General features: G+C 41.1%; 1 protein-coding gene across 5 annotated transcripts in view; it reads right to left on the reverse strand.

Annotated features, from left to right (window-relative positions):
* The window catches only part of Apc (APC regulator of WNT signaling pathway), a 98,041-nt gene that overhangs the window by 30,357 nt on the left and 43,572 nt on the right, over positions 1-24,112 (reverse strand). For 3 of the 5 annotated variants that reach the window (XM_055625761.1, XM_055625759.1, XM_055625758.1), the window contains exons 3-8: positions 22,237-22,318; positions 21,408-21,606; positions 18,084-18,192; positions 13,835-13,948; positions 7,942-8,025; positions 735-839 (exon numbers count right to left, since the gene is read on the reverse strand). In XM_055625761.1, coding sequence (XP_055481736.1) covers positions 735-839; positions 7,942-8,025; positions 13,835-13,948; positions 18,084-18,192; positions 21,408-21,606; positions 22,237-22,318 — 693 coding nt within the window. The remainder of the gene's footprint in view (positions 1-734; positions 840-7,941; positions 8,026-13,834; positions 13,949-18,083; positions 18,193-21,407; positions 21,607-22,236; positions 22,319-24,112) is intronic. The other 2 variants (XM_055625762.1, XM_055625760.1) reach the window with 1 other exon arrangement.

Raw genomic sequence — 24,112 nt, forward strand, 5'->3', positions numbered from 1 at the left:
AAAAATATAGGACACATGAATGCAAAGTTGTCATATGATTTTAATAAACTAGATGAAAATTGGTGGCAAGCTGGGTGTGGCAGCACACCCTTTTAATCCCAGCACTCAGGGAGGCAAACGGGCAGATCTTCACGAGTTTGAGGTCAGCCTGGTCTAAAAGCAAGTTCCAGATAGCCAAGGCTTCACAGAGAAACCCTGTCTTGAAACACCATCACCACCAAAAAGGAAAAAAAAAAAAAAAAAGAAAATTTGTAGCAATTTTTACAGATGTTAAAAAATAACACATGTCAAAAAAAATAACACAGTGCCAGCTTTTTATTTAAGCATCAGAATAACTTTTTTTTCAGTTAAGATTTATTTCTAGGTTTGTGTAACCTTGAAGCACATCAAAGAGTAAACTACGAGAGCCCTTGTGATAGTTAAAATGTACAAACATGTCTCTGTGCTGAGGCCTTGGAGGAAAGCAGTGTTGCTGTGCCAAGGATGTGGAACTAAACTCCTTCCAAAACCATGTACAACACTCACTGCAGACCCACACAGACATATGATCTAGAGCTTAGAAATATTCCAAGAAATTCAGAGAGTGTACTTAAATGTACTAAGGAGAAATGAGAGTATTTTGATACTCAGTATGCTGGAGACAAACATTCTAAGGAAATGGATAGGATCTGTAGATCATCATACTCCTCTTTTAATACTGAGTCCATTTGAAAATATGACAGAATGAGCCATACCTGACCACTACCAGAAGTTGCCATGTTACTTTCTGCCACTCCTTGACCTTCCTGCTGCCGTTCAGCTTCATGGGAGGCAGCTTCATGCTTGCTCTGAGATGACCTCTGTTAACATGGAGTTAGCATCATTATATACAAAAACTATGCATGCTTTTAGAGCTCACAGCTTATTTTTTGCTTCAAAACTGTAAATGAATCGATTATGCAGGCTGACAAAGGCACAGATGTGCATGCTACACTTCCAACCTGCAGCATGGCTAGCAGGTGACTATCTTGGTAAGAGAAAAGCTGTAGTGGTCCCCTGAGCTGCACACAAACACCATCCTCCACCAGGCGTGCTCCTCTCACTATCAGGGATATAACCCACCTACAGCAAATAACTGTCCTTTGCTGCAAGGTCACATGACTTTGGCATTTAATGAAGCTGCAAATACAGCAGTTAAACTAACACCTAAGCTTACAAACAGCTCCTGTGTAGGCAGATTTTTAAGAAGAACATGTGCACATTTTCGGCTAATATCATATAAAACCAAATGACAAGCTCTTTAAAACTGATAAATAAAACAGAAAACTTTGCTAATGTACCCTCCATCTGCTATATGAAACAAAAGTGACACATACCCAGTTAAAGGAGTCATTTCAAAATAGGTAGTACAAAGTGACCACTCTGCAAAACACCACCTCACAATACAAGAAATAAAATAATCTCCCACCATCCTTTATAGAAACGCTTCTTTGCTTGCTTTAGGAAAACACTGTCATCATAATCTAATATAAAGATTATATTATAACAATTTGACTTAAAAGTGTATCATATTTTAAAGTGCTTTCCCTGGATTTTTTTTAATGATCTAGGTCTTCCTAGATCATTTAAAAATGTGACTTTAAAAAACAACTTACATGTACCATTTTCACCCCCAAAAAATAACTGCTGTAGTTAAGCAAAAAGGGAAGTGACTCTAATTCAGTAGAAGAAAGACTAAAGTGAGCCAGAGTAGAAATAGTCAGTCACTTCTGACAAAACTCCCAAAGATTACGATGACCACAAAGACGACAGCGGCACAAGTGAAAATGTCGATGTATTCACAGAAAGACCATGACTATCTGCTTGTCCTAGGCACTAGGGAACACAGAGTTACTAAAACTAGCCACTAATGAATCCTCTCTCTAAGCTTAGTTTAGTTGGACACACTGTCAAATAGTGAAAGCAGTAACAATAGTCACAACTCTGACAAGTGCTGTACGGAAGCCGTGAGGTGTATGGAGGACAGCACCACTGGGAAGAACCAGGACGCTGATGAACAAACACTGTAGGGTGACAGAGTCACATGCACAGGAGCTGGAGGAAGTGAGTCCTTGTGGTGCATCAAAGGTTCACAGCATTCACAGGTGAGATGGTGAGCAGGATTAAAATGGTAAAGGGACCAGAAAGATGGCTCCCTGGCTAAGAGCGCTGGCTGCTCTTCCGGAGGACCCACGCTAAAGTTCCAGCATCCACATGGTGGCTTAAATAGATCTAGAACTCTAGTCCTAGGGGATCTGATGAGCCACTTTGGCTTCCATTGGCACATATATGGTGCACAGACATATGCAGGAAAAACAGTCATACACATAGAATAAAAAAGTTTTAAAAGGTAGTTTTGGGTAGTTTTAAAAAAGTCAGAGAAGAGGAAGGAGAATGGAGGAGGGGGATGTGAGGGTGGAACTAGGAGGAGAGAAGAGGAGGGGAATGCAATGAGGGTGTAAAGTGATTAAATAAATCAATTAATGAAAAACCCGACAGTTTTAAAGACATACTGGTTTTGTTAGATTTGCCTTCTGAGGCTACCACATTATCATTTCCACTTTATCTACTTATTTAGACAGGCTCATGTAACCCAGGCTGGCCTCAAATTTGCTTTGTAGCTGAGGATGTCTTGAACTTCTGATCCTTATAGCTTTACTTCTAAAGCATGGGATAGTAAGTATGTGCCTGGCTAAGGAAAAAACTCAGTGTTTCACACATGCTAGCTAGGTCATAGTGTACCACCTGTACTATAAATGCCTAGCGGCTGCCTCACTTAATACTGACATCTCAACACGTCCAGTTTTAAGTGGCTTAAGTAGTGGTTGGGAGGCTAATATGGAACATTAGTAAAGAAGAGGCTGGCATGGCACAAAAGAGTAGTAATAGAGATGTAAGCAGAGCCACAGGGGTAGATCTGACAGGATCTGGTGCTACACCAGTGTGAGAGTTAATCTTGGTTAACTAAATGGGGCACACCCCTGCCGTGTGTGACAAGGCACCCCCATAGACGGAGTGCCTGAGAGGCTGCCGCAGGAGGCTATGAGGGTGAAGGGAAAACTGCACTAAGAAGCGCAGTGTACTGGAGACAGCAGAAGGGTGACCTGTCTGAAGAGAGCGCACCTGTGGAGTCCAAACAGCCTAACAGAGGCTGTGGGAGGCAGAACTGGAGCGGCAGCAGCACTGCGTTCTGCCGTGCTGTTTCCCACTTACTTTGGTCTGCTCTGTCCTCGCTCTCCTCCCAGTCCTTCATGGTGGAATGGGAATGTTTGCTATGCAGCAGAGGTTGGGCCCTGAACTACTACTGATCCCCCTGCCTCTGCCCTCTGAGTGCTGAATAACAGGGGTGCATTACTGGCTTAAATAAACAAACAAACAAACAAATAAATAAATAGTGATTCTGCTTAAGCAGTCAAGTGTCACAAAATGTACCCATTAAGTATTCAATTAAATTATTGTCAATAAATTTACTAGCACCACTACAATCCAGTTTTAAGAATATTTTTATCATTACGATAAGCTCTCTCTGGTTCATCAATCAGTACTGTGCCACTGTATGTCACCTTTTAAAAATGTTACAGTTATTTTATTTTATGCAGCTAAGAGAATATCCTAAATCTCAAGAGACTGGATTTTTGTACAATGTCAGAACTGATGAGATTATGAAATATGTAAAGATGGACTAAATGTGCTTTGTGTTATGAAGTGACCATGAATATTTGAAGGCCAGGGTGGGGTTTTATGATTTAAAAGTGATTATATTTGGGTGTCAGGCTGACAAGGGGTGGACCTGTGATAGCTTCTAATCTTCATCACCAACCTGACTGGATCTGGAATCATCTAGTTGTAGGGATAAAGTTTTTGTGTAATTCAAAGCTGTTTTTTGTCCCCCACATATCTGGTTACAATCCTTGTTCTGACAACCTTCTGTCTCAATGTTGTGTTAACAATGTTCCCCAATTGTCCCCTGATATGCCAATCAAAGAGCTTATGTCTAGTTGCTGAGTAAGGGAGAGAATAGGGCTGGACTTCCTGCCAGCCAGGAAAGGAGGAGTTAGAAGAGGAAGTAGGGGGTTCAGCCATGAGCATATGTCCAAGAAGGACCAGGAGAGAGAGCTCAGTGAGGAAAGCTACAAAATGTAGGTATCTCTGGGATGCATGCTGGGAGGAAGCCAAATTATCTTAGAGGGTTAAGAACAGAGTAGTAACTGCTCAGTTCTTGTGCTGTGACTCTTGTTAAAATGATATGAGTCTCAGTTATTTGTGTGATAACTGGGTTAAAAGAGAAACTGAGAAACAAACAGTTTTATAACTTTAATATGTAGTATATACAACCCTGGGTGTGTCTGGAAAGATGCTTAACAGGAGGGAAAAAAACACCCTGAATGTGGGCAGTACCACTTAGGAGCTGGGGTCCTGGACTGAATAAAAAGAGGAGAAAGGAGAAAGCACAGAGCACCAGTATCTGTCTCTTCCTTTCCTGACTGCTGGTGCAGTGAGACCAGTTCACTCACGCTCTTGCTGCCATGCCACACCCAGAAAGACAGACTGGAACCTCTAAACTGCCTTCTCTCTTAATTTGCTTTGTGTCTGGAGTTTTGCTATAGCACTGTAGGAAGAACTAAAGTGGCTACAGGATATGAAGCATTATTCTGATGATCCTTAGCACACACAGTTTATAGAGATGGATGAGAAGAACCATGGGGACTGAAAGGGAGAAAGGTGGCTGGTAAAAAGGGTAGGAGAGCTTTTGTGTTTTTATTTTTGAGACAGGTTTCACTCTGTAGCCCTGGCTGGACTGGAGCTCACTTTGTAAACCAAGTTGGCTTCAAACTCAGAGATTTGCTAGCCTCTGCCTCCTAAGTGCTGAGATTAAAGGTGTGTGCCACCACACTCACGTGTTAATTAGGGTTTTGATAGGTTGAATCTAAAATCTTTGACAAATCCTAAGTAGTGATACATTGTAGGAACACAGGATTAAGAATCTGGAGTTTAGGGGAAAAAAAATCAACAATGAACAGCATATAGATGGTACCTAAAGCCTTAAAACATTAATGAGATTGTCTAAGGGAGAGAAGATGCAGAGGGAAAAAGAAGTAAGCCTTAGGCTGCCTGTAACTGATGCTCAAGTAAAGAAAGACAAGTCCATAATGGTCACAGAGCAACTGCCCAACGCATCCTACCAGAACCTCACTACCTTTCTGCCCTCTCCTCCTCCCTTGTCCTGCTGTCTCCAGCTGCACTCTTGGGTCACTGTCCTCCACTGCTTCTTTTCTGTAGACGAGATGCTGTTGCTGACTTCTAGCAGACAGCAGTCTTGAGTATCTACACCCCTACACCTGCTGTAAAATGGAAAGTTGTTTTTTTTTTTTTTTTTGTTTTTATCTGAGATGACAGCACTGAGAAAAGAGGTGTTTTTGAAGCAGGGGCTCATGTAGTTCACTTCAACTTTCTCTGGAGCTAAGGTTGGGACTTGCACTACTGGTTCCCTGCCTCTGCCTTCTGAGTGCTGGGTATACAAATGCATTACTGACTTGGTTTAAAAAAATTTTTTTAAAGGCAGTTGAGTGCCACAAAATATACCCATTAAAAGTTCAATTAAATGATTTTCAATAAATTTACCAAGCATCACCATATCCAGTTTTAGAACATTTTTATCATTACATAAGCTCTCTTCACCTATTTAAAGTCAGTCTGTATTTTCACTCACAGCACCAGGCCTCAGCTGATCTACTGTTTTGAGTTTTTGTTCTGGAGAGATGGTCTCACTATGTTGTCTAGGCTGGCCTTGAAACTCTTGAATTCCCCTGCTTCTACTCCCAAGTGCTGAGATTATACTGACCTGTGCTACCATGCCTAAGTTATAGCTTTGTAATAGTTTTTTTTTTTCCCCTGGGTACTGAAAAAAAAAAAAAGAAATACAAAAGTGTGTGTTGTGTGTACATGCAGCTGTTGAGGCCCAAAGCTGACCCTGGGAGTCCTCCAGGATATCACTCCTGCCTTAAGTACTGAGGCAGGGTAGAGCTAGCCTGCTCTGGTGAGCCCATTCCTGTGGCTTTTTTTGCAGGCTCTGGGTGTCCTAACTCTAGTCCTCACACTTGCACAGCAGGTGCTTTATCCGCTAAACCATGTCCCCAGTCTTCTGGGGATTTTATAAATGGACCTATGTGCTTATTTTACTTAAGCATAATGGGGATGACTTCTGAATTTAAGCGGTCTGCATGTGTGTTCATGTGTTCACTCCTCTGGGGCCCAGAGAACAACTGCAGAAGTCAATGCTCTCCTTTTACCACGTGAGTCCTTGGTTGGGGCAGCGAACTCAGGTTAGCGAGCTCTAGGGCAGGCACCTTCACTCACTGAGCCATCTCATCTGCCTACCATTCTATTTTGTATTTCATTGTCTTGTTCTACTTTATAAAGAAAATCTTTTAATTTTTCAATTAAATTTTAAATTTGTTTTAACTCTCATGAGATCTTTAAAAAAATTCTTCTGAATGAACGATTGAAACAGGATCTCACGTATCCCAGGCTGGCCTTGAACTCCTAATCCTCCTGCCTCCACATTTCAATATTGGGACTCAGATGAACACGATCACACCCTGCTCCTGCTGGAAGGATTAAAGTCAGCTGTAGTTCTGAACATTCCTTGTCCCTACGAGAAACTCCGGTTCTATGATCTTTCTTACCATAGCCTTCTTACAATGCCTGCAAGTCATAGTGCCCACTCGTACTAAAGACTGGACTGACTATGGAAAAGTTAGATGAAGTTTGTCAGCTACAGTGACCACAGAATGGACTGTTTTGTTGGTGAAGACTTTGCCCATTTCCCGGGTTATCTGTTTCTTAGAAAAGCTTGCCTAGAGATAAGGCTGAAGGACGACTAATTCAGCTTTTTATACACTATCTTCGGCTTCAATTAATTTTACCAGGTTTACTGTAATCTTTTCGAAGGTCTTATCCTTTGTGGGTAGGGGTTGGCAACTTATTTTCTGTTAGGATTGAAAAGAGAAACAGCAAGCAAGTGTGTTGGAAATGTGGAGTGCTTCCGGGGGCTCACTGCTCCCTTTTTAAATTTATTTTTATCCACCCAGGTGTTGCCTTCATGTACGTTATGTGCACCACATTCAAGCCTGCTACCCATGGAGGCCAGGAGAGAACACCAGCCACCCTAGAAATGGCGATACAGATGGGGATGAACTACCATGCAGGTGCTGAACTCCAACATGCTTCTTCTGGAAGTGCAGCCAACGCTCCACCCCTCACCTGCTTCTAAACATATTTCCAACTAAACTGATCTCAGCCCCTTAATACCTAGTGTCACAGGTGACCTAAGCCAGTCTGGGAACCCTTTAGGACTCTAGGATATACACTGGGCTTTCCTTATCTCCTATACCATGCTATAATAAGTCTGTTAAAACTCTTTTCCAGAGCCTCCATTTTCATTCCTGTCCCTTTCCCTGGTGTCTATACCTTTTTCATTTAATGCTTTTACTATCATTTAAATAAGAATTGTGGAATAACCACAAGCAAGTAGGTCTGATCAGTTTTCTTACCATGGATTAGATAAAACCCACTTATAGAGTGATGATACCTCAAGTTGGTGGTTTGATTTTACACGAAGACTAAATTTTAACTGCTGAAAAAGTATAATATGTTTTGGGGCTGGACAGAGGACCCACATATGAGCATGTGAGCCCCCACATGGCAGCTCACAACTGTTTGTAACTCTAGTTCAAGGGGATCTGGCACCCTCATATGGACATAATGCACACAGGCAAAAAAGCGATGCACATAAATGAAAGAATGAAAGAATAAAACAAAAACGTTTCCCTCTAGAAGGTCCACAGCTCAATGATGCCCGTTAACTACATACATTTTCTTTTCCAGGAAGACACGACACATAACAAAGGGCAGTTTACTAACCTCTGCTTCAGCTGCTTGGGACTGTAAAAGCTGTCGTACACGAAGTATGTCCTTTTCTATTTGCTGAATCCTGGCTATTCTTCGCTAAAATGGACGAAAAGAACAAGTTAGATATTCACTTCTTGTTATGTGTGCCATGTGTACACACGTGTGTACCCGGGGAGCTGTCGGACATGGGTGGCGGGAGCCAAACATGAGTGCTCTATGAAGAACAGCAAGCTCCTTTAACCACAGAGTCATTTCTCCAGCCCTAGGAGTTCACTTTAAATAAGAGTACAAAGAAAACAGATCTGTAGACTGCAGAGACAGCAGTGGGCACAGCCATAACAGAACAGATGGCTTCTATTATCATTATAATCATGTGGGGGATATGTGTGCATGCAGTAGAGCTCCCTGGAACTGCAGTAGTCACAGGTGGCTGCGAGCCATATGAGATGCTGTTGGAAAGTGAACTTGGGTAGTTGCAAGAGCAGTGTGTGTCCTTAACTACCATCTCCCTAGCATTGAATGTGTCTTTATTAAAAACGTTGGTGTAAAGAGTCAGTGCAGCTACCACCAGTCAGCGCAGGGACACACCAAGGTATGTCAAGTAAAATGATCACACATTAATGAATACTGGGGTCAGTTTGCGTTTTTTTTTTAAATTTTTTATTTTTATTTATAATGTACACAATGTTCTGTCTGCTCAGTATAGATGGTTGTGAACCACCATGTGGTTGCTGGGAATTAAACTATCTTTGGAAGAGCAGCCACTGCTCTTAACCTCTGAGACTTCTCTCCAGCCAGTTTGGGTTTTAAAATATACTGAATTTTGTGCAATAATCTCTAAATGTTTCTAGTAAAACTACAAATCTACATTACATATCAAATTGTGTGGCACACTGGTATTTAAGTCATTTTCAAAAGCAAATGATAGCGCATACATTAAGTCAATGTGGTGCCCTGAGTCCGGTTGCTCCCAAAGTTATTCTTAAAAATATTTCAAGGAACAAAAAAAGTTATTCTTGAATTTAACCTTTGAAATAAAGATTTCTGAAGGTAGGTGTTTTACTCTGCAGCTCAGGCTGAACTTGAGCTTACTGTAAACCTCCTGCTTTACACTTCCAAGTACAAGGATTATAGGTCTGAGCCACCATGCCTGGCTGTTGTTTAATCTAGTATACTCATTTTGAATTTATATACTGTACTGGCTAGCCTTCTGTAAACCTACTACAAGCTAGTCATCTGAGACAGGGAAGCTCAGCTAGGAATATGTCTCCGTAAGATGGGCTGTAGGCAAGCCTGTAGGATGTTTTCTTCTTACTGATGGTCGGGGAAACAGCCCATTGTGGGTGGTGCCATCCCTGGGCTGGTGGCCCTGGGTTTCATTAGAAAGCAGGCTGAGCAAGCCAGGGAAGCAAGCCAGTAAATATCCCTCCGTGGCCTCTGCATCAGCTCCTACTTTCAGGTTGCCACTCAATTTGAGTTCCTGCCTTAGCTTTTGTCAACGGACATGACTTGGGATGTATAAGCCAAAGAAACCCTTTTCACCCCAAGGTGCTTTCTGATCATGGTGTTTCGTGCTAACAATCATAACCCTAAAAACATACTGTGTAACAGGTAAAACATAGCTGTAAAGAAAAAAAAAATCTGATTTGTTTTACCAAACGTCAGGGTTTATTTAAACTGTAGAACGTACCCACCTTAAAGTTACTGTTATAAGTCAGTATTTTTAGGACTTTCCAAGTTCCTATTGTAACTAAATATTCCTTTTGTTTTGGCAAAAGGTCTCCTTACCTAGCCCACTTTCCTACAACTTGCTGTGTGGGCTGACGGTGCCCTTGAATTGTGTTCCTTTGGCTTGTGCTTCCTGAGAGAAGAATACTTTAACTTGCAATACATGGGCTACAAAGATGGTAGTTTTGCATTCTCACTGCTAAGAACCACTGAAACACACTATGCTGAAACACATTATCTGTGGTTGCTTTCTAGAAGCTTTTTGAGATGATCTTATGCAGTCCTGGCTGGCCTTGCCAGTACTGGGATTAAAGATATGCTACCACACTGGCCGAGAGGTAAGCTCTATCACAACCTGATGGGCATTTCCCAGCCTTTACTAACATGCTGTGGGACCAGATGTCATTGAAAAAGAAAACAGAGATGATAACTTCACAAAGGCAGGACCAGGAATGGATTTTGCTTTGAATTCCTTGAATTATTATTATTACTATTATTATTTTTAATGTGTGCTGGCAGTTGATTTTCTGGTTGGGGCAAGGCACACAGGGTCAGTGCTGTGAACCAAAAGGGGCTTTCTCTAGCTCCTGCTGGTGGTGTCTGTTGCTTACTGCAGTCTTCCCAGTTTACAGGGCACGGTGGGTAGGTAGGACTGTGGCCTAGCACCACTTAGGTTGGGGCTGGCTGGCGATTCTGCCAGATCAGGACAGAGTCCTGGTGTTAGCCTGTCTGGGATGGATAACTGGCAGTTTCTTCATGGTTTCAGGAGCCTGGTCACGAGTGATCAGGCTTCTGGGGGCCTGGGAGGACTCTGCTGAGTGCTCAGTAGACTCTAACACTATGGCCATGAATGGGAGGGTGGACTTCCCAAAAAAGAAACTGGCCCACTAGTGGCTGAGATTGGCCTTGGGGAGACCTGGGGAATGGAGCACGGTGTCTCCCGGGTACTCAGAACTTCCGCAGGAGCTGTTGCTACACGAGGAGCCCAGGTGTCACCGTGATAGTAGTCATGGGTTGCCAGACACTGAAAGGGATGGCAGCCATGCTTCAGGGCAGGGGCCCTGCGTTGACCTCGGCAGCAACCCCTCCTCGTGGGCCTCAGGTGACAATGCCTGGGCGCTGGGCCACCGGGACCATTTGCAGGGACCTACAAAACATAGCTACTCTACGACCTGTGCATGGGATACCAAATTCCTTGAATTATTAACCAGTTATTTCTACATACTGTACTGGACATCTCCATCCTTGTTGGCCAATTCTCTGTCCAATTAAAAATAAGGGCTGTCTTCAGAAATTAATCCTCAGGAATTCTTAGGGATATTAACTGTTTTTCTTTATACTGTTAAAACATTTCCCTTTTTATTTTTTGTAGGACAGGTGCTCTAAAATTTTATGGAAACAATTTTTATTGCTGAGTTTTCATTCTTTCTTAAGGACTCAAATGTTTTATATTTTCTACTATTCACTTTAGCTCTTTTTGTTAGTAGCATTTTTCACAACTATTAACCAATCAAATTTGTTTGAAGGTGGAACAATCCACATTCAACCCCCTCTTTTTGAGAGAGGCATCAATATGTAGCTCAGACTGGCCTCCAACTTGACCTTCCTGCCCCAGCTCTTGGGTGCTGGGCTAACAGTGTGGGCCACAGAGCCTGGCCTACACCTGACTATGCTGGCATCTGCTGTCTTCTTTTCTTTTCTTTTTGTTTTTTCAAGACAGGGTTTCTCTGTGTAGCCTTGGCTGTCCTGGGCTCACTTTTTAGACAAGGCTGGCCTTGAATTCACAGAGATCCGCCTGCCTATGCCTGTGCCTCCCTGACTGGTGCCCCACCACGTCCGATCGCTGTCCTGTTTTCAACTCTATTACAAACATTCCACTCATCTTCTTTACTCCCATTATATAGTACAATTTACATATTTTAAACACACAAAAAATTTAGCATCCTGTGTAGCATTTGAGGTCTATGAGAAGAATCCAGAACATTTAGTACTACAGAAAACAGAGCCCACTTATATCGAGCTGGGCAGGGGAGGGGCTGCATCATCTTTTCAGGCAGCTGAGAGCCCCACATGCTTTGTAAACATCACTGAGTGTGGACGCTCTGGCAGAGTAACCAACTCTGCATCCTGACTGCTAACTCTGATGTTCTCTTGGGGACACCACTCTGTCAGAACTATTAATTTCAGTCATTGTCATTTTTGTTCAACTCTTACAAAGCAGCTTCTGGGCATTTAGTACACATTGTATTTTATAACTATATGTTTTCACAACTTGTCCACACTTGAGATGCCATCTTACACTGCTATCACTTGAAGACCAACCCCCTATTAGCTGCCTTTTTCATCTTGCAGTTTTAAACCTAATCTCTATATGGTTATTCCTGAATATGCATGTTACTCAAGATACAAAATTACATTTCCTAAAATGGTAATGTTAGCAACCAAAATGAAATATGCCATATCCAGAGTGCAGTAAGAGCAACTACCAATATATATTTTAACAAAATGGCTAAGAATGAAGTCAAGCTAATTTCTTATAGGATACAGATCAGAAACTCTGGAATATATCTGTTTATATTATATATAACAAGTCCTTTCATGTCTATAATCTCATCATGTTCTCAAGGATCTCTAAAAACAAATACATTAACAGGAACAACAACAAAAAAGTAACTCATAGTTACAGTCTAAGAATGGACATTTACAGAAAGCCAATGCACCTTTCTCATAGTTTTTTTGGGGGTGAAACATTAAATTTAATGTTAAATTAATGCTTGACATTAAAATAACTATGATATTAAATAACTATGAAAATCTCAAATTTAAATTTAAATGTAAATAGAATATATTTTTGGAAACTCATTACAGTTTATGATGTAACTTGTCACTATTCTGATGGTTCCTTATGAAGATAAATTCTTAATTTTAATATAGTAAATTCATCAGCTTTATATTTTATAATCGCATGTTGCTTAAGAAATTGTTTTTTACTCAGTATCAGAGATATGTTTATGTGAAAGTTTTACTTTGACATTTAAGTCACTAATCTACCTGAATGTGACGTGGGCAAGAAGTCAAGAATTATATCTAATGTAATTTGATAATAACAGATACACTAACACATACATGATATGTATGTACACATAAATAGCTATGAAACTGACTATGAAATGTGTTATGTTAAAGGTGTTAAATCTTACCATATATGTTCTAACTTAAATCCCATCCTTAACCGAGCAGCTATTTGCAGATGCAGTTGCTGGGAGAGGGCAAAACAGTTTTCTGCACTAGAGACACTGAGCACATCAACCACATCCCAGGGCAGGCAGGCCACATGCGCAAGAAAAACTAGTCGGACAACACAGAACAGGCCCAATGGTTTCCTTTTCTTCTTCTTGGTTTTGTTTTGGCTTTATAAGAGAGAATATGAAGTGGATCTTGGAATTGAAGAAGGGAAGAGAATATGACCAAAATATATTGTATAAAAAAAGCTTAAAAAAAGTAAAAATAAAAAATTTCCCATGCTCACTTTAAAGCAAGACAGGGCAGCAGTTACACCTGTCCTCTGCAGGGCTAGAGTAGCCAGCCACACACCTGTCCTCTGTAGGGCTAGGGCACTAGCCAGCCACACACCTGTGCACACAGAAAACTCAGTTAATGTTCTTTCTTGACCTTAGTGTGGTTTATTCTCATCCTCATCCCTCACATCTTCCCTTAGGTTTTCCTCATGCCTCCTTGTTTCTCAAATATGGACTATTGCTGCTTCCATTTTTACTTTTTGAAAAACTTCTGAATGTTACTGCATAAACTTAGCTTACAAGAAATAGTAGTTTTTAAGGAGATGACGCTAGTTATCAGCTGCCGGAAAATCAGCACCTTTCTCCCCTGTAATTCTATGCAGAAAGAGTAACACCCAAGTGAAATAGCAGAGGCAGAACTGTCAGTCCTGACTACAATGCCCAACAGCTATGAGAAACTGTTATCTTGAAACAGTGTCGACTTAAGACAGTCTTTGGGTTTTTTCCCTTCGTGGTGCTGGAGGTTGGAGCCATGGCCTTGTGCACCTAAGGCAGGTGCTCCATCACTGAGCTATACCATGGCTACACAGATGATGTAATAACAGTTATAGGAAGATGAGCAGGGCTGTGTGTGTGCAGTGTGGGAATAGGCCAGTCACCTGTGCTCGCTTCTCCATATCCTGGCAGGTCCCAAGTTGCTCCTCCATTGCAGCCCTGATCTGCCTTGCTTCATACTCCAGTTGCCTTCTTGTCATATCTGTTTGTAAGGAAAACTAAAACCACAGACAACACATTAATTTCTCATTGCTTATTAGTGAAAACAAAAAGCACACAACTGTCAATTAAAAATTGAGTAAATAACTATGTAAGTCACCATACTTGAGAAGTCTATTTTTTCTCTAAGGAATCCTAAAACCTGAGTATGGGCACCAGGCTTGGCTGGAGTCCCTGAGAAGGTAAGGAGTCAAAATGGATTTAATTTAGACTGTTTTGCTGACGATATGTAATTGGTCCAGTCAGGGTGAACCCATCTTCTGTTCTCTCATGATTTTTACTGCTGAAGGTACCTAGTTAATCTCTGTGGTGCTAGGAACCACCTATAACCTTGAACATACTAGGCAAGTGCAGTACCACTGAGCAACACCCCACAGCCCTGAGGAACTATTTTTAATTATTAAAACTAATGTTTCGGCAGCAGAAATGGCTCAGTTGGTAGATTACTCACCAAACTTGTGCCACATAGAACTGCACGTGGTGGCACATGCCTGCAACCCAGCACTCAGGAGGCAGAGGCAGGAGCCCAAGGCCATCCTTGTCTACACAGGGAGCTCAGGACTGGGCTACATGACATTCTACCTCAAACAACAAAACAAACTAGGATATTAACACGAACACCATGGTGTGTGGTGGGGGACTAAAACAAAAAAAAGCATAAGACCAGGTGGTCATCACCCTTAGCTCATTGTTTTAAGTAAGGATTAGTTACCTTATGTGTAGAGGCTAAATAGAGGGAAAAAAATCCAATCGCAGAATGAAGAAAATGGAGTTAGAAAAAGCCCACATATCAAATAAAAATTCGGGCTGAAGAGTTGGCTCAGTGGTCTAGCCCCCCCCGACAGCAGCTCACAGCTGTCGGCAACTCTACTGCCAGGGGGTCTGGTTCCCTCACAGATATGCATAAAACTAAATCAATCTTAGAAAAAGAAAAAACAAACAAACAAACAAAAAGCAGAAAAGTAAAATACGCCAGACAAAATCAACACCAACTTTGGTAAAAATATAACAGTAAGGCAAAGGTAAAACAAAAGTACGTCACAAAGTGTGTGCTCACTCGTCATCGATCCTCACATTGAGATAACTGCCAGGCACACACGAGACTATAAAAAGAGGAAGACTACACAGAGATACAGAACAGGTAGCAGACATTAGGAGCCATGGGGAGAATGAAGAAGGACTCAGACTATTCAGACTCCTCGTGCTCTTTGTAGGAAAGTGCTCCTGGCCTGTTTGGTCCAAGTACTCTAAACTGCTGTCACTCTAAGTTGCCCTCAAACAAAACACTCATGTGCAGAATGCACTCCTGTAGGCACACCAAAAGTGAGAAACCACGACAGATGAACGGATGCATGTTTTTTCCTTATTTAGAGACAGGGTTTCACTATGCAGCCTTGGCCAGCCTGAAGCTCACTACTTGGCTGAACTCAGAGAAACCTGCCTACCTCTGTCTGCTAAGTGCTGGGCTTTCAGGACTAAAGACAAGCACCACGATACCCCACTGAATGTCATTTATTCTCTTTGAGTCTGTACTGTTATTTCTCTCATTTGTCCTCCATTTCCCAAACACCCCTGCGAAAATAAAAATGCTGAATGTGACACAGCATGTTATAATAATATGGTTTGGAATTGAAAAGGGTATGATATTCTGATAAGCAGATAAATATTTCTACATGGAAGTGCTTGTTAACTTGTTTTCCCAATAAGAAAGCAAAGTACAGTAAATGATTTTGAAATACAAGCAAGTTTAAATTTACTAATGTACTAATGGCCCACGACGACTGTGTGTTCTCGTGTGTTCCGTCGAACATGGTTACTTAATTAAGAGTGAATAATGAACTTGACAACTGATCTCTATTTTTGATCTTCTGATCAAAACCTACGGCTCTTGAGATATAACACATACCAAAGCCCTTTCTTGCCCCTTACTTCATGGAGACAACAGGCCTCTGGATTTTGAATAGTCTCCAATCAAAGTCAATGGTGGTAAAACCACACTGTGCTGTTTTTATTCATGAAATTTAAAATGTCACCAATCCCTTCTGGATTCCTTAATCTTCCTTTATCAGAACTCTCCAGTAACCGTCTTTCTCTGTTTATGACGTCTTAGTGGCCTGGGAGAGAGTCTAAAGGACACTGTCAGGAAAAGGGGTCCTTTCTCTTCCTGTCAAGACCCCTGACTGCTCAAGGAAAGCAACACGTTAAGCCTTGAGTTCTTGCTCTTGCACTCAGGAAACCCAGTTAACTATGTTCTGGACTTTTTGACAGTTCTGTTCTCTCAAAACTATTGTAAGAAAGTGAAAACCGAAGCGAAGAATGAAGGTTCTTTATACTGAGACTGTCTCACTGCAGCCCAGGCTGGCCTTGGACTCACAACACCACCTGGGATCAGCCTCCTGGAGTCTGTGCTTAATAACATAAGCCACACACCTGTCTTATTTTCCCCTTTTAAATAACATAAAATATTGATGAAGCATACAGCCTTGAGATTCTTACTGCATTTTAGAAGCTTTCTTTTTTCTTTTATTTTTAGAAAGGACCTCACATACCCCACAGTGGCTTCAAATTACTATACAGTGGAGGATGGCCTTAAATTTATTCTTTAAAGACTTATTTATTCATACTTTACCTGCATGAGTGTTTTGCCTGTTATGTATAATATGCATACCATGTGCGTCCACAGAGCCCAGAAGAGGGCATTGGATTCCTTGAAACTGTAGTTACAGATAATTGTGAATTTCAATGTGCTTACTGGGAACCACACCACACCCAGATCCTCTGGAAGAGCAGTGAGTGCTCCTGATTGTTGAGCCATCTCTCTAGCTAGCAGACTTTGTATTTCTGACATCCCCGCCTCAAGTTCCTGAGTACTAAGATTACATGTGGGGGGCAGAGGAAGGCCTGAGCATGTGAAATCCTGAGTAACTGTTAACATGGGCAGGGCTGTGTCAAGGACCCGACAGCCGAAGACCCATGGGAAATGGCAGAGCCTGCCCTCCTGCTCTGAGTGTGGATTCTGATAGCATGTATAGATAATGCCCACCCTAGCTTTCTTCCTCTGGATGTTTACGGCCTGCAGACTGCTCCTCTACAGAGACTGCTCTTACTGACATTAGGAAACTTGCCTTTTTCTTTCTCAGTATGCAGTGACTTCACCTCCTGTGTAACACTATAGAATAAACACGCTGAGCTTCCAGGATACTGTTTCTCCATCAGAGAACCCAGCCCACTGTTTCTGTGTCCATGCGTGTTTTTCTTTTCTTCATTCCCCTATTGCCTCAGTCAGGTCCATCCCTGCAGCTGTGCTGAATACAGCCATTACAGGCATGTTTCACCATATCCAGTTGATGAGGGGCTTGGGATTGACTTAGAGCTATGTGCATAGCACAGCATGGCACAACTTGTCAAAGCTGGTTTTTCTCCTACTATCAGGTACATTTCTGAGACTGAACTCAGGTCACCAGCCACACATAAGCCCCTTTACCTGCTAAGCTATCTCACTGGTCTCCATTTAAAACCTTTTAAACATAACTGCATTTGCTAAAGGAGTATAGAATTCAAACAGTAAGATCCATGATTATTGATACTGGCATTTATACCTAAATAGAGTAAGATTCAAATTATCTTCAAGGATATTGGTTGTAAAAACCATCTGGCATGATTCCTGTATTGTACAAAAAAACCAAACAGGCAGTATGATGTTTCTACCAATTAAAATATAGTTGCCTAAGTGGAATCCGGATTCAAACTCGTGTGGAATTAATAAATATCTGCTGGTGCACAATCAAGTTTTATCTTCCAGTAAAAATTAACTAACAAACTGGTATGGTGAAGCAGGCCTGTGAACCCAGTAGTTGGGAGAATCAGGTCCTCTTCAGCTATATAGCAAGTCTGAAGTCGGTCTGGGCTACATGAGTCAAAAACAGAAACAAAACCCCACAGAAACAAACAAACCAAAACAAAAAAGCAAAGCAAGAACAAAAAAAATTCATTAACTATTATATACTTAGATTAAGACACATTATATTTTATAAATCATTATGAATTCAGTTATCTTGAATTCATCATAGACGATGTGAGTACTTTTAAAGACAAAGTTACTAAATCTAAAAGCCGTGCTGCCCAGTTACTTACGTTTTCAGTTAAAGGCAGGCTATCTATTCTTTTCGTGAGGTTCTGAAGTTGAGCATAATACCAGTCTTTTTCCTTTTCTTCCTTGTCAAGATCAGCAAGGAGTAATGACCTATGTTTTAAAGAAAGGTAAATTTATACAAGGGAATACATATTGCCTAAGAGTGACTCTTACCAGCTGTTGTAAGACATTGCTGAGCTGGTGAAAAGCTACTGACTTGGGTTTTGCAACAGGAGTTAGGGTATTACAGCCAGACACCCCAGCGTCGAGTGTGCCCCTTCCCTGGTAAGACGCGTCTCATCCTGAGCAGTCACATGCTTCAACCCAAAGCTTTCTTTCATACAGTCTAAGAGGTAAGCGAAAGGTGTGACAGACCAGACCACAAAGCCAGTAAAAGAATAAACACTAAAGGAGTTAAGAGCACCGAAATGGGGAAGCAAGAAGCCTGGGGCTGCAGCCATGGGCAATGTGGTCAGCTGCTACACAACAACACTGTGAAAAAACACATCACACTCATAGCACAAGTACCTGCTCTGAGGCAGAAACTTAACTTGGAATCTCAAGATGAATTTATGTAATGCCTGAAGAACCTGTCCCACTACACACCCAACTATTATAAATAAAAAATACAACCAACAGGATTGAAAAGTACAGCTCCCTATTGTTTTGTGTGGCTCTTTCCCCCAAGCAATGTATACTTTTCTTGTGTTGTTTCCAGAGGTTTTCTATAAAAATGCAAATAATAATGTGCATAATTACATGTACCTTTAAAAACACAAGTACTACATTATCGGTTATATATGTTGTATATACATTTTTCTTCACTTAAAAAAAATCTATCTTGGGAGGTCATTCTGTATTAGAACAAGAGACCTACTATGTACTTCTTGACAGTTGTCTAATACCCTATGTATTTTAGAATATTGATGAACCCATAAAGGAGATATACTATGGCCAGTTCTTCTGGGGAAATACTTAGGACCTTTTAAGTATTTTGCTATTAATAAGTATTATACAAATGTCTTTATGTACTTCATTCCATACACGGTCAAGCATGCACAGATGATAAATTCTGAGGGCACATTCATTTTAACTTACTGTCCTAATAAGGGGTTATACCAATTACATAACCTGTAATTTTCACAAATCTAAGTGCATGACACATTTTTTAGAATCTTACATATCTGGATTTATAAACTTCTAGGTTATCACCATGACTTTAAATTGATACTGTCAATGTGCATGAGACTAAGCGTTTTTCTGAGTTCACAAACCACCATTTTCTGTAACTTTTGCTTCTCATTTAGAGGACTTCTATACTGGGAGTGGCAGAATTTAGTCACTAGGTGGCATATGTGGTTTTTTTTGTTTGTTTGTTTGTTTTTTGTTATCTGGAAAATCTGGACTTCCATGTAGTGAATATTTTCCATTATGAGACCTGGAATCTGACTACACAGCAAAGATGCTCCCCACTCTGGTACCTTATTCTTAAAGTTTTGTTTGCCATTTCCTGGAAAACCTTTGTAACGAGAACAAACGTATGTAGAAGGGTTTGCTCTTGCTAAGATTGCCTTTCCTGAGAAACAATGTCAAAGGTAAGCACCCTCAATCAAGAGAACATAAGCGGGTAGATGCTGACAAGGGATAAATGATGCAAAAGCAGGGGTCAAGAACATTTTCCCCTTAAATTATCAGGGAAGCAGAGATAAAAGGCCCATTTTTATTGCAAGTTTTCATTACCAATAGCTGCTAGGCTTACTAGTACTTGCAATTAAACCCATTTTAAAAATTACTTCCTCTAAAAATCTCTACTAATAAAATCATTACCAAAATAAGTTCCTAAGAGTCTGGTATATGCACTTCTCCTTCACCTCTTCATTGAATGAAATGAAACAAAGAGGTGGAAGATCACGGACCCTAGTTCTCTCCTTCTGGATCAGGACAGTGTTTGGGCAGCCCATGCTCAGGGTAGAAATAAAGATTGGCACAGATAAGAAATGAAAAGTTGCTCACCACCCCTCTTAGTCCACGTGGCCAGCCTGACTTTCATACATGGCTACACCCTGAGTCAAAAATAATAATGTCTTCATCTCTCAGTGAAACATGCTACATTACTTCCTCTATATAATTTTTAAATATATATTTTTATTTTATGCATATGCATGTGTACCTGACTATTTGTGTGTGTGCCATATGTGTGTAGCCTATGGAGGTCAGAAGAGGGGTTGGAGCCCCTGGGACCTTGGTTACAGACAGCTGTAAGCCACCATGTGAGTGCTGGGAACTGAACCTGGGTCCTTTGCAAAAGCACTAACTGTTCTTAACAGCTGAGCCACCTCTCCAGATCCTGTTTTCTATATACTATTTTCTCTCTATATATTTCTATATATATTCTATAATCTTAATATTCTGCTTTCACAAGCAGCTTATCAGTGTTTTTCAGAAGAATTTAACACAGAATGTGTTGACTTGCCCAAGGTCATAAGACCAGAAGTCTGGTCTAACTTTTAGGTATAAAAAGATAATATGCCACATGGCACTGAGTCCTAAAATACTTGAAAATGTATTGATGATTCTGCCATATGTGGTGAAAGAACTCTGAGAGAAGAATTAATACTTCATTGCAAAAAATCTCAGCACATTCCACAGGCTAAGCAATGCTTTGACTATGTGATAAAATGACTATGTGATAAATAAAAGCAAAGAACCATTTCATTTGTGGTTACTTCTAATCTGCATTCTGTAATGGGGTTCCTTACACAGGACCTAGTTACTAAATTTAGTTCAAAACATAACCCGAAATTCTATTGTCAGTCATTCATATATTTAGTTAGATATAAACATTGTGGTTTAGGGTATTACTCAACGTACAGATTATTTAGAAGGTAGCTAAGCTCCCCCCTATACCAAGGCTTCACCATGTGTAGAATATTTGAATACCTAATAGAAGTCTTTAGAATTTCAAGAAAATTCCTTCTTTCTACTCTTGGTATTGTGAACACAACCATTAACATGTCTAAAACAAGCTGAGCATGGTGGTGCACACCTTTAATCCTAGCACTCGGGAGGCAGAGGCAGGCGGATCTCTAAATTTCAGGCCAGCCTGGATTACAAAGTGAGTTTCAGGACAGCCAGCTAGATAATGTGAATCTGTCTCAAAAGAGAGAGGGGCGGGGAGCGAAAGGATGAGTGAGAGAGAGAGAGAGAAGTCTGAAGCAGAAAATGCTCAACAGGTGCAGGCTATCACTGCCATCCCACCCTACCCCATATCTTCCAATACACAGCATCCGTGCACACAGTACTTACTGCCCAAGAACAAACATTACCTTTCCTTCTCAAGCTCTTCTAAATATCCAGTGCTCTCTCTGCTTCCATTTACAAATGCTCTTCTCGGGAATGACCCCATGGGGACAGGACTGCACTCTCCTGAACGGCTAGATACAGATCCTTCCCGACTTCCATAGGAGCGAAGGGACATTTTTGAGCGTAGTTTCACTCCAGGGAAATTGCTATCTAAATTAAATTCTAAGCAGAGACAAATTCTTATGTAGTAAATGCTTTATGTGGTATAAAATATTCCTAAAGCTAGTATATTATTTTAAAAGTGAATCCTCAGGTTTATAAACACAACTGAATATTCTTTAGAATAGTTAAAATTTTCCCTGCCAAGTCAGCTTGAGTGGTGAAGACGAGCGTGTTAAAGGAAAATTGCATAAAATGTCATCCTTAGATTCCCTGCAGGTAATATGAGGATAAGCAGGGTCCCTGTTTTGGCACTTAAATTTCAGCAACAAAGTGAGAAAGACATTTAAAAACAGATTCCATTAGAAATGGCACAGGAAAAGACAATGTCCTTCGAATCTATGTGCCATGGAAGCCTTGTGGCACATGGCATCCTGAAGCATATTCAGTGAAGCAATGAATTTTAAAACTAGATCAGAATTTTCGAGGAGAAAACTTAAAACCCAGTGATGTGAAGCAGAAACAACAAGCCAACAGACCTTTTATCTATTTGCATTCAACAGGTACAAGCCAGTGGGGAGGTGGGGCAGAAAAGAGAGCTGAGACCAGATTCTAAACTGAGAGCCACTGAACTTGATTCTGTTGTCAAGCTGAGCCTAAAACAGTATTTTGTAAATACTTAAAAAAATGTACCTTTAAGCCGCTCTAGTAAGTCAATCTGTCCAGAAGTCATAGTCTCATCTTCAATACTTCCCTGTAGCTGCTTAAGTACTTCCTATTGAAAAGAGCACAGTACATTAGCAAGAAATGTTAAACAACCTTTTGAAGACATGATTCTGTATTTCTTGGCATTTAGGTATGACCAGGAAGAAAGTATTTCAGGTCTCACTGACAACATGCCATAAACTACAATGTATATTAAATATATCACCGATTATTCATTGTTATATCCCCAAAACAATAATAGTGGTATTTGCTGTAATGGTGATTTGAGGAGTCTCCATGAAAGACACTTCATGGCACACTTAAAAGGAAGGTAATGGGGTGGGGTGTTATGGTCAAAGTACACTGTATGCATTCATAAAAGACATAAAGCAATAAACCCATTCTTTTATACAATATAGGCTATTACACTATTAACTTTTAAGAAGAGTGGAATTAGTACCATTTTTTTTATTTTTATTTATTTATTTTTTTTTATCAACTCACACCTACCGATTTGCTTAAGACACACAAAAATGGCTGTTTGGAAGCCACATCTCTCAGGCCTGTACCAGCATGACCAGAGGGGAAGTCTGCTGTTTAGTGACTTGCCTGCCACTCAAGCGCCCCCACACCTGAGCAAGCTGCCAGTGCACTAGTTTACATCGGCAGACACTCTCAGAACTGCATGCTAGCTGCTTCTTGACTTAATGTGACTGTCTTTTTTTTTTTTTTTCCACAATACTTAAAAAATGTCTGAAGTCACTTTCTATCCAATTTTTGTGTCTGGTTACCTGTAAACCTGTCTTTTATTAGCGCTTCTTAATAACTTATGTATACCTCCCCTACGCTGAAGCATGCCCTGTGGTTCCAGCATGTCCTTTGTTTTGTCAATTTGATTCTGAAAATGCAGGGCAATGCACTGAAAGCGCAACCCTGGCCCTAAGGGCAGCGCCGCGGTATGGGAAAGCGGTCTCAGGCACTGACAAGCAGGGGGAGCTCCTCTGGTCTGTTGTCACTGTGAGCACTGAAAGCACACAGCCTGTGGTCTTAGCAAGTGCCCTTCATACAGCAGCCCGTGTTGTTATTTGAAAGCTTGGTAGGAAGGTGTGGGAACGTGAAGGATACTCATGTTGAGCATCTCCAGAGAGCATCACGGCTGTGGGAAGGAGACCATAGTCACACGGCGACCTCTCCTCAGTGAGTGCAGAGCATGCCCAAACGGCTGAGAACTGCAGGTCCCGTCACCTCTTCAGCAGTTTGAGACTCTCACTGCAAACTGCCTGTGATTTTCCCCAGAGTTCTAATCCCCCTTCCACCGTGGAAGGAGATTCTCCTACCAGTTGCAGCAGTCTTGGCACAACCAACCCTATCATCTTATGCCAAGACAACCACAGTGTATCACACAGGAAAATGAAGTATGCAAAAAATAGCCCACTAAATGCCCTTATTGAATGGATAAAGATAACGCTTCTCTCTACCACTGGTGATAGAATTACTAATTTACATCAGTGGTAAAGCTGAGCTGCAGGTAAAGTTCAGCGATGGAGTGCTTATGTAGGATACACAAGCCCAAGTTTGAGGATATTGGTCCCTCTCCAAATCCCTGTAAATGCTGAGAGATTCTGATATATACTCTCATTTCTTAATCTTAAAACAGGTAACAGTCACAACCTGTGCCAGGGGTGGTGGCGCACCTTTGACCCCAGCACTGGGGAGGTAGAGGCAGGTGGATCTCTGAGTTCGAGGGCAGCCTGGTCTACAGAGTGAGTTCCAGGACAGCCAGGGATACACAGAGAGAGCCTGTCTCAAAGAAAAAACAAAATAATTCACAACTTGTAATACCCATGTGGTGGAAAAAACACTC

Source organism: Psammomys obesus, unplaced genomic scaffold (genome assembly GCF_907164565.1).
Source record: "Psammomys obesus unplaced genomic scaffold, mPsaObe1.curated_primary_1811, whole genome shotgun sequence".
NCBI classification, from domain to species: Eukaryota; Metazoa; Chordata; class Mammalia; order Rodentia; family Muridae; genus Psammomys; species Psammomys obesus.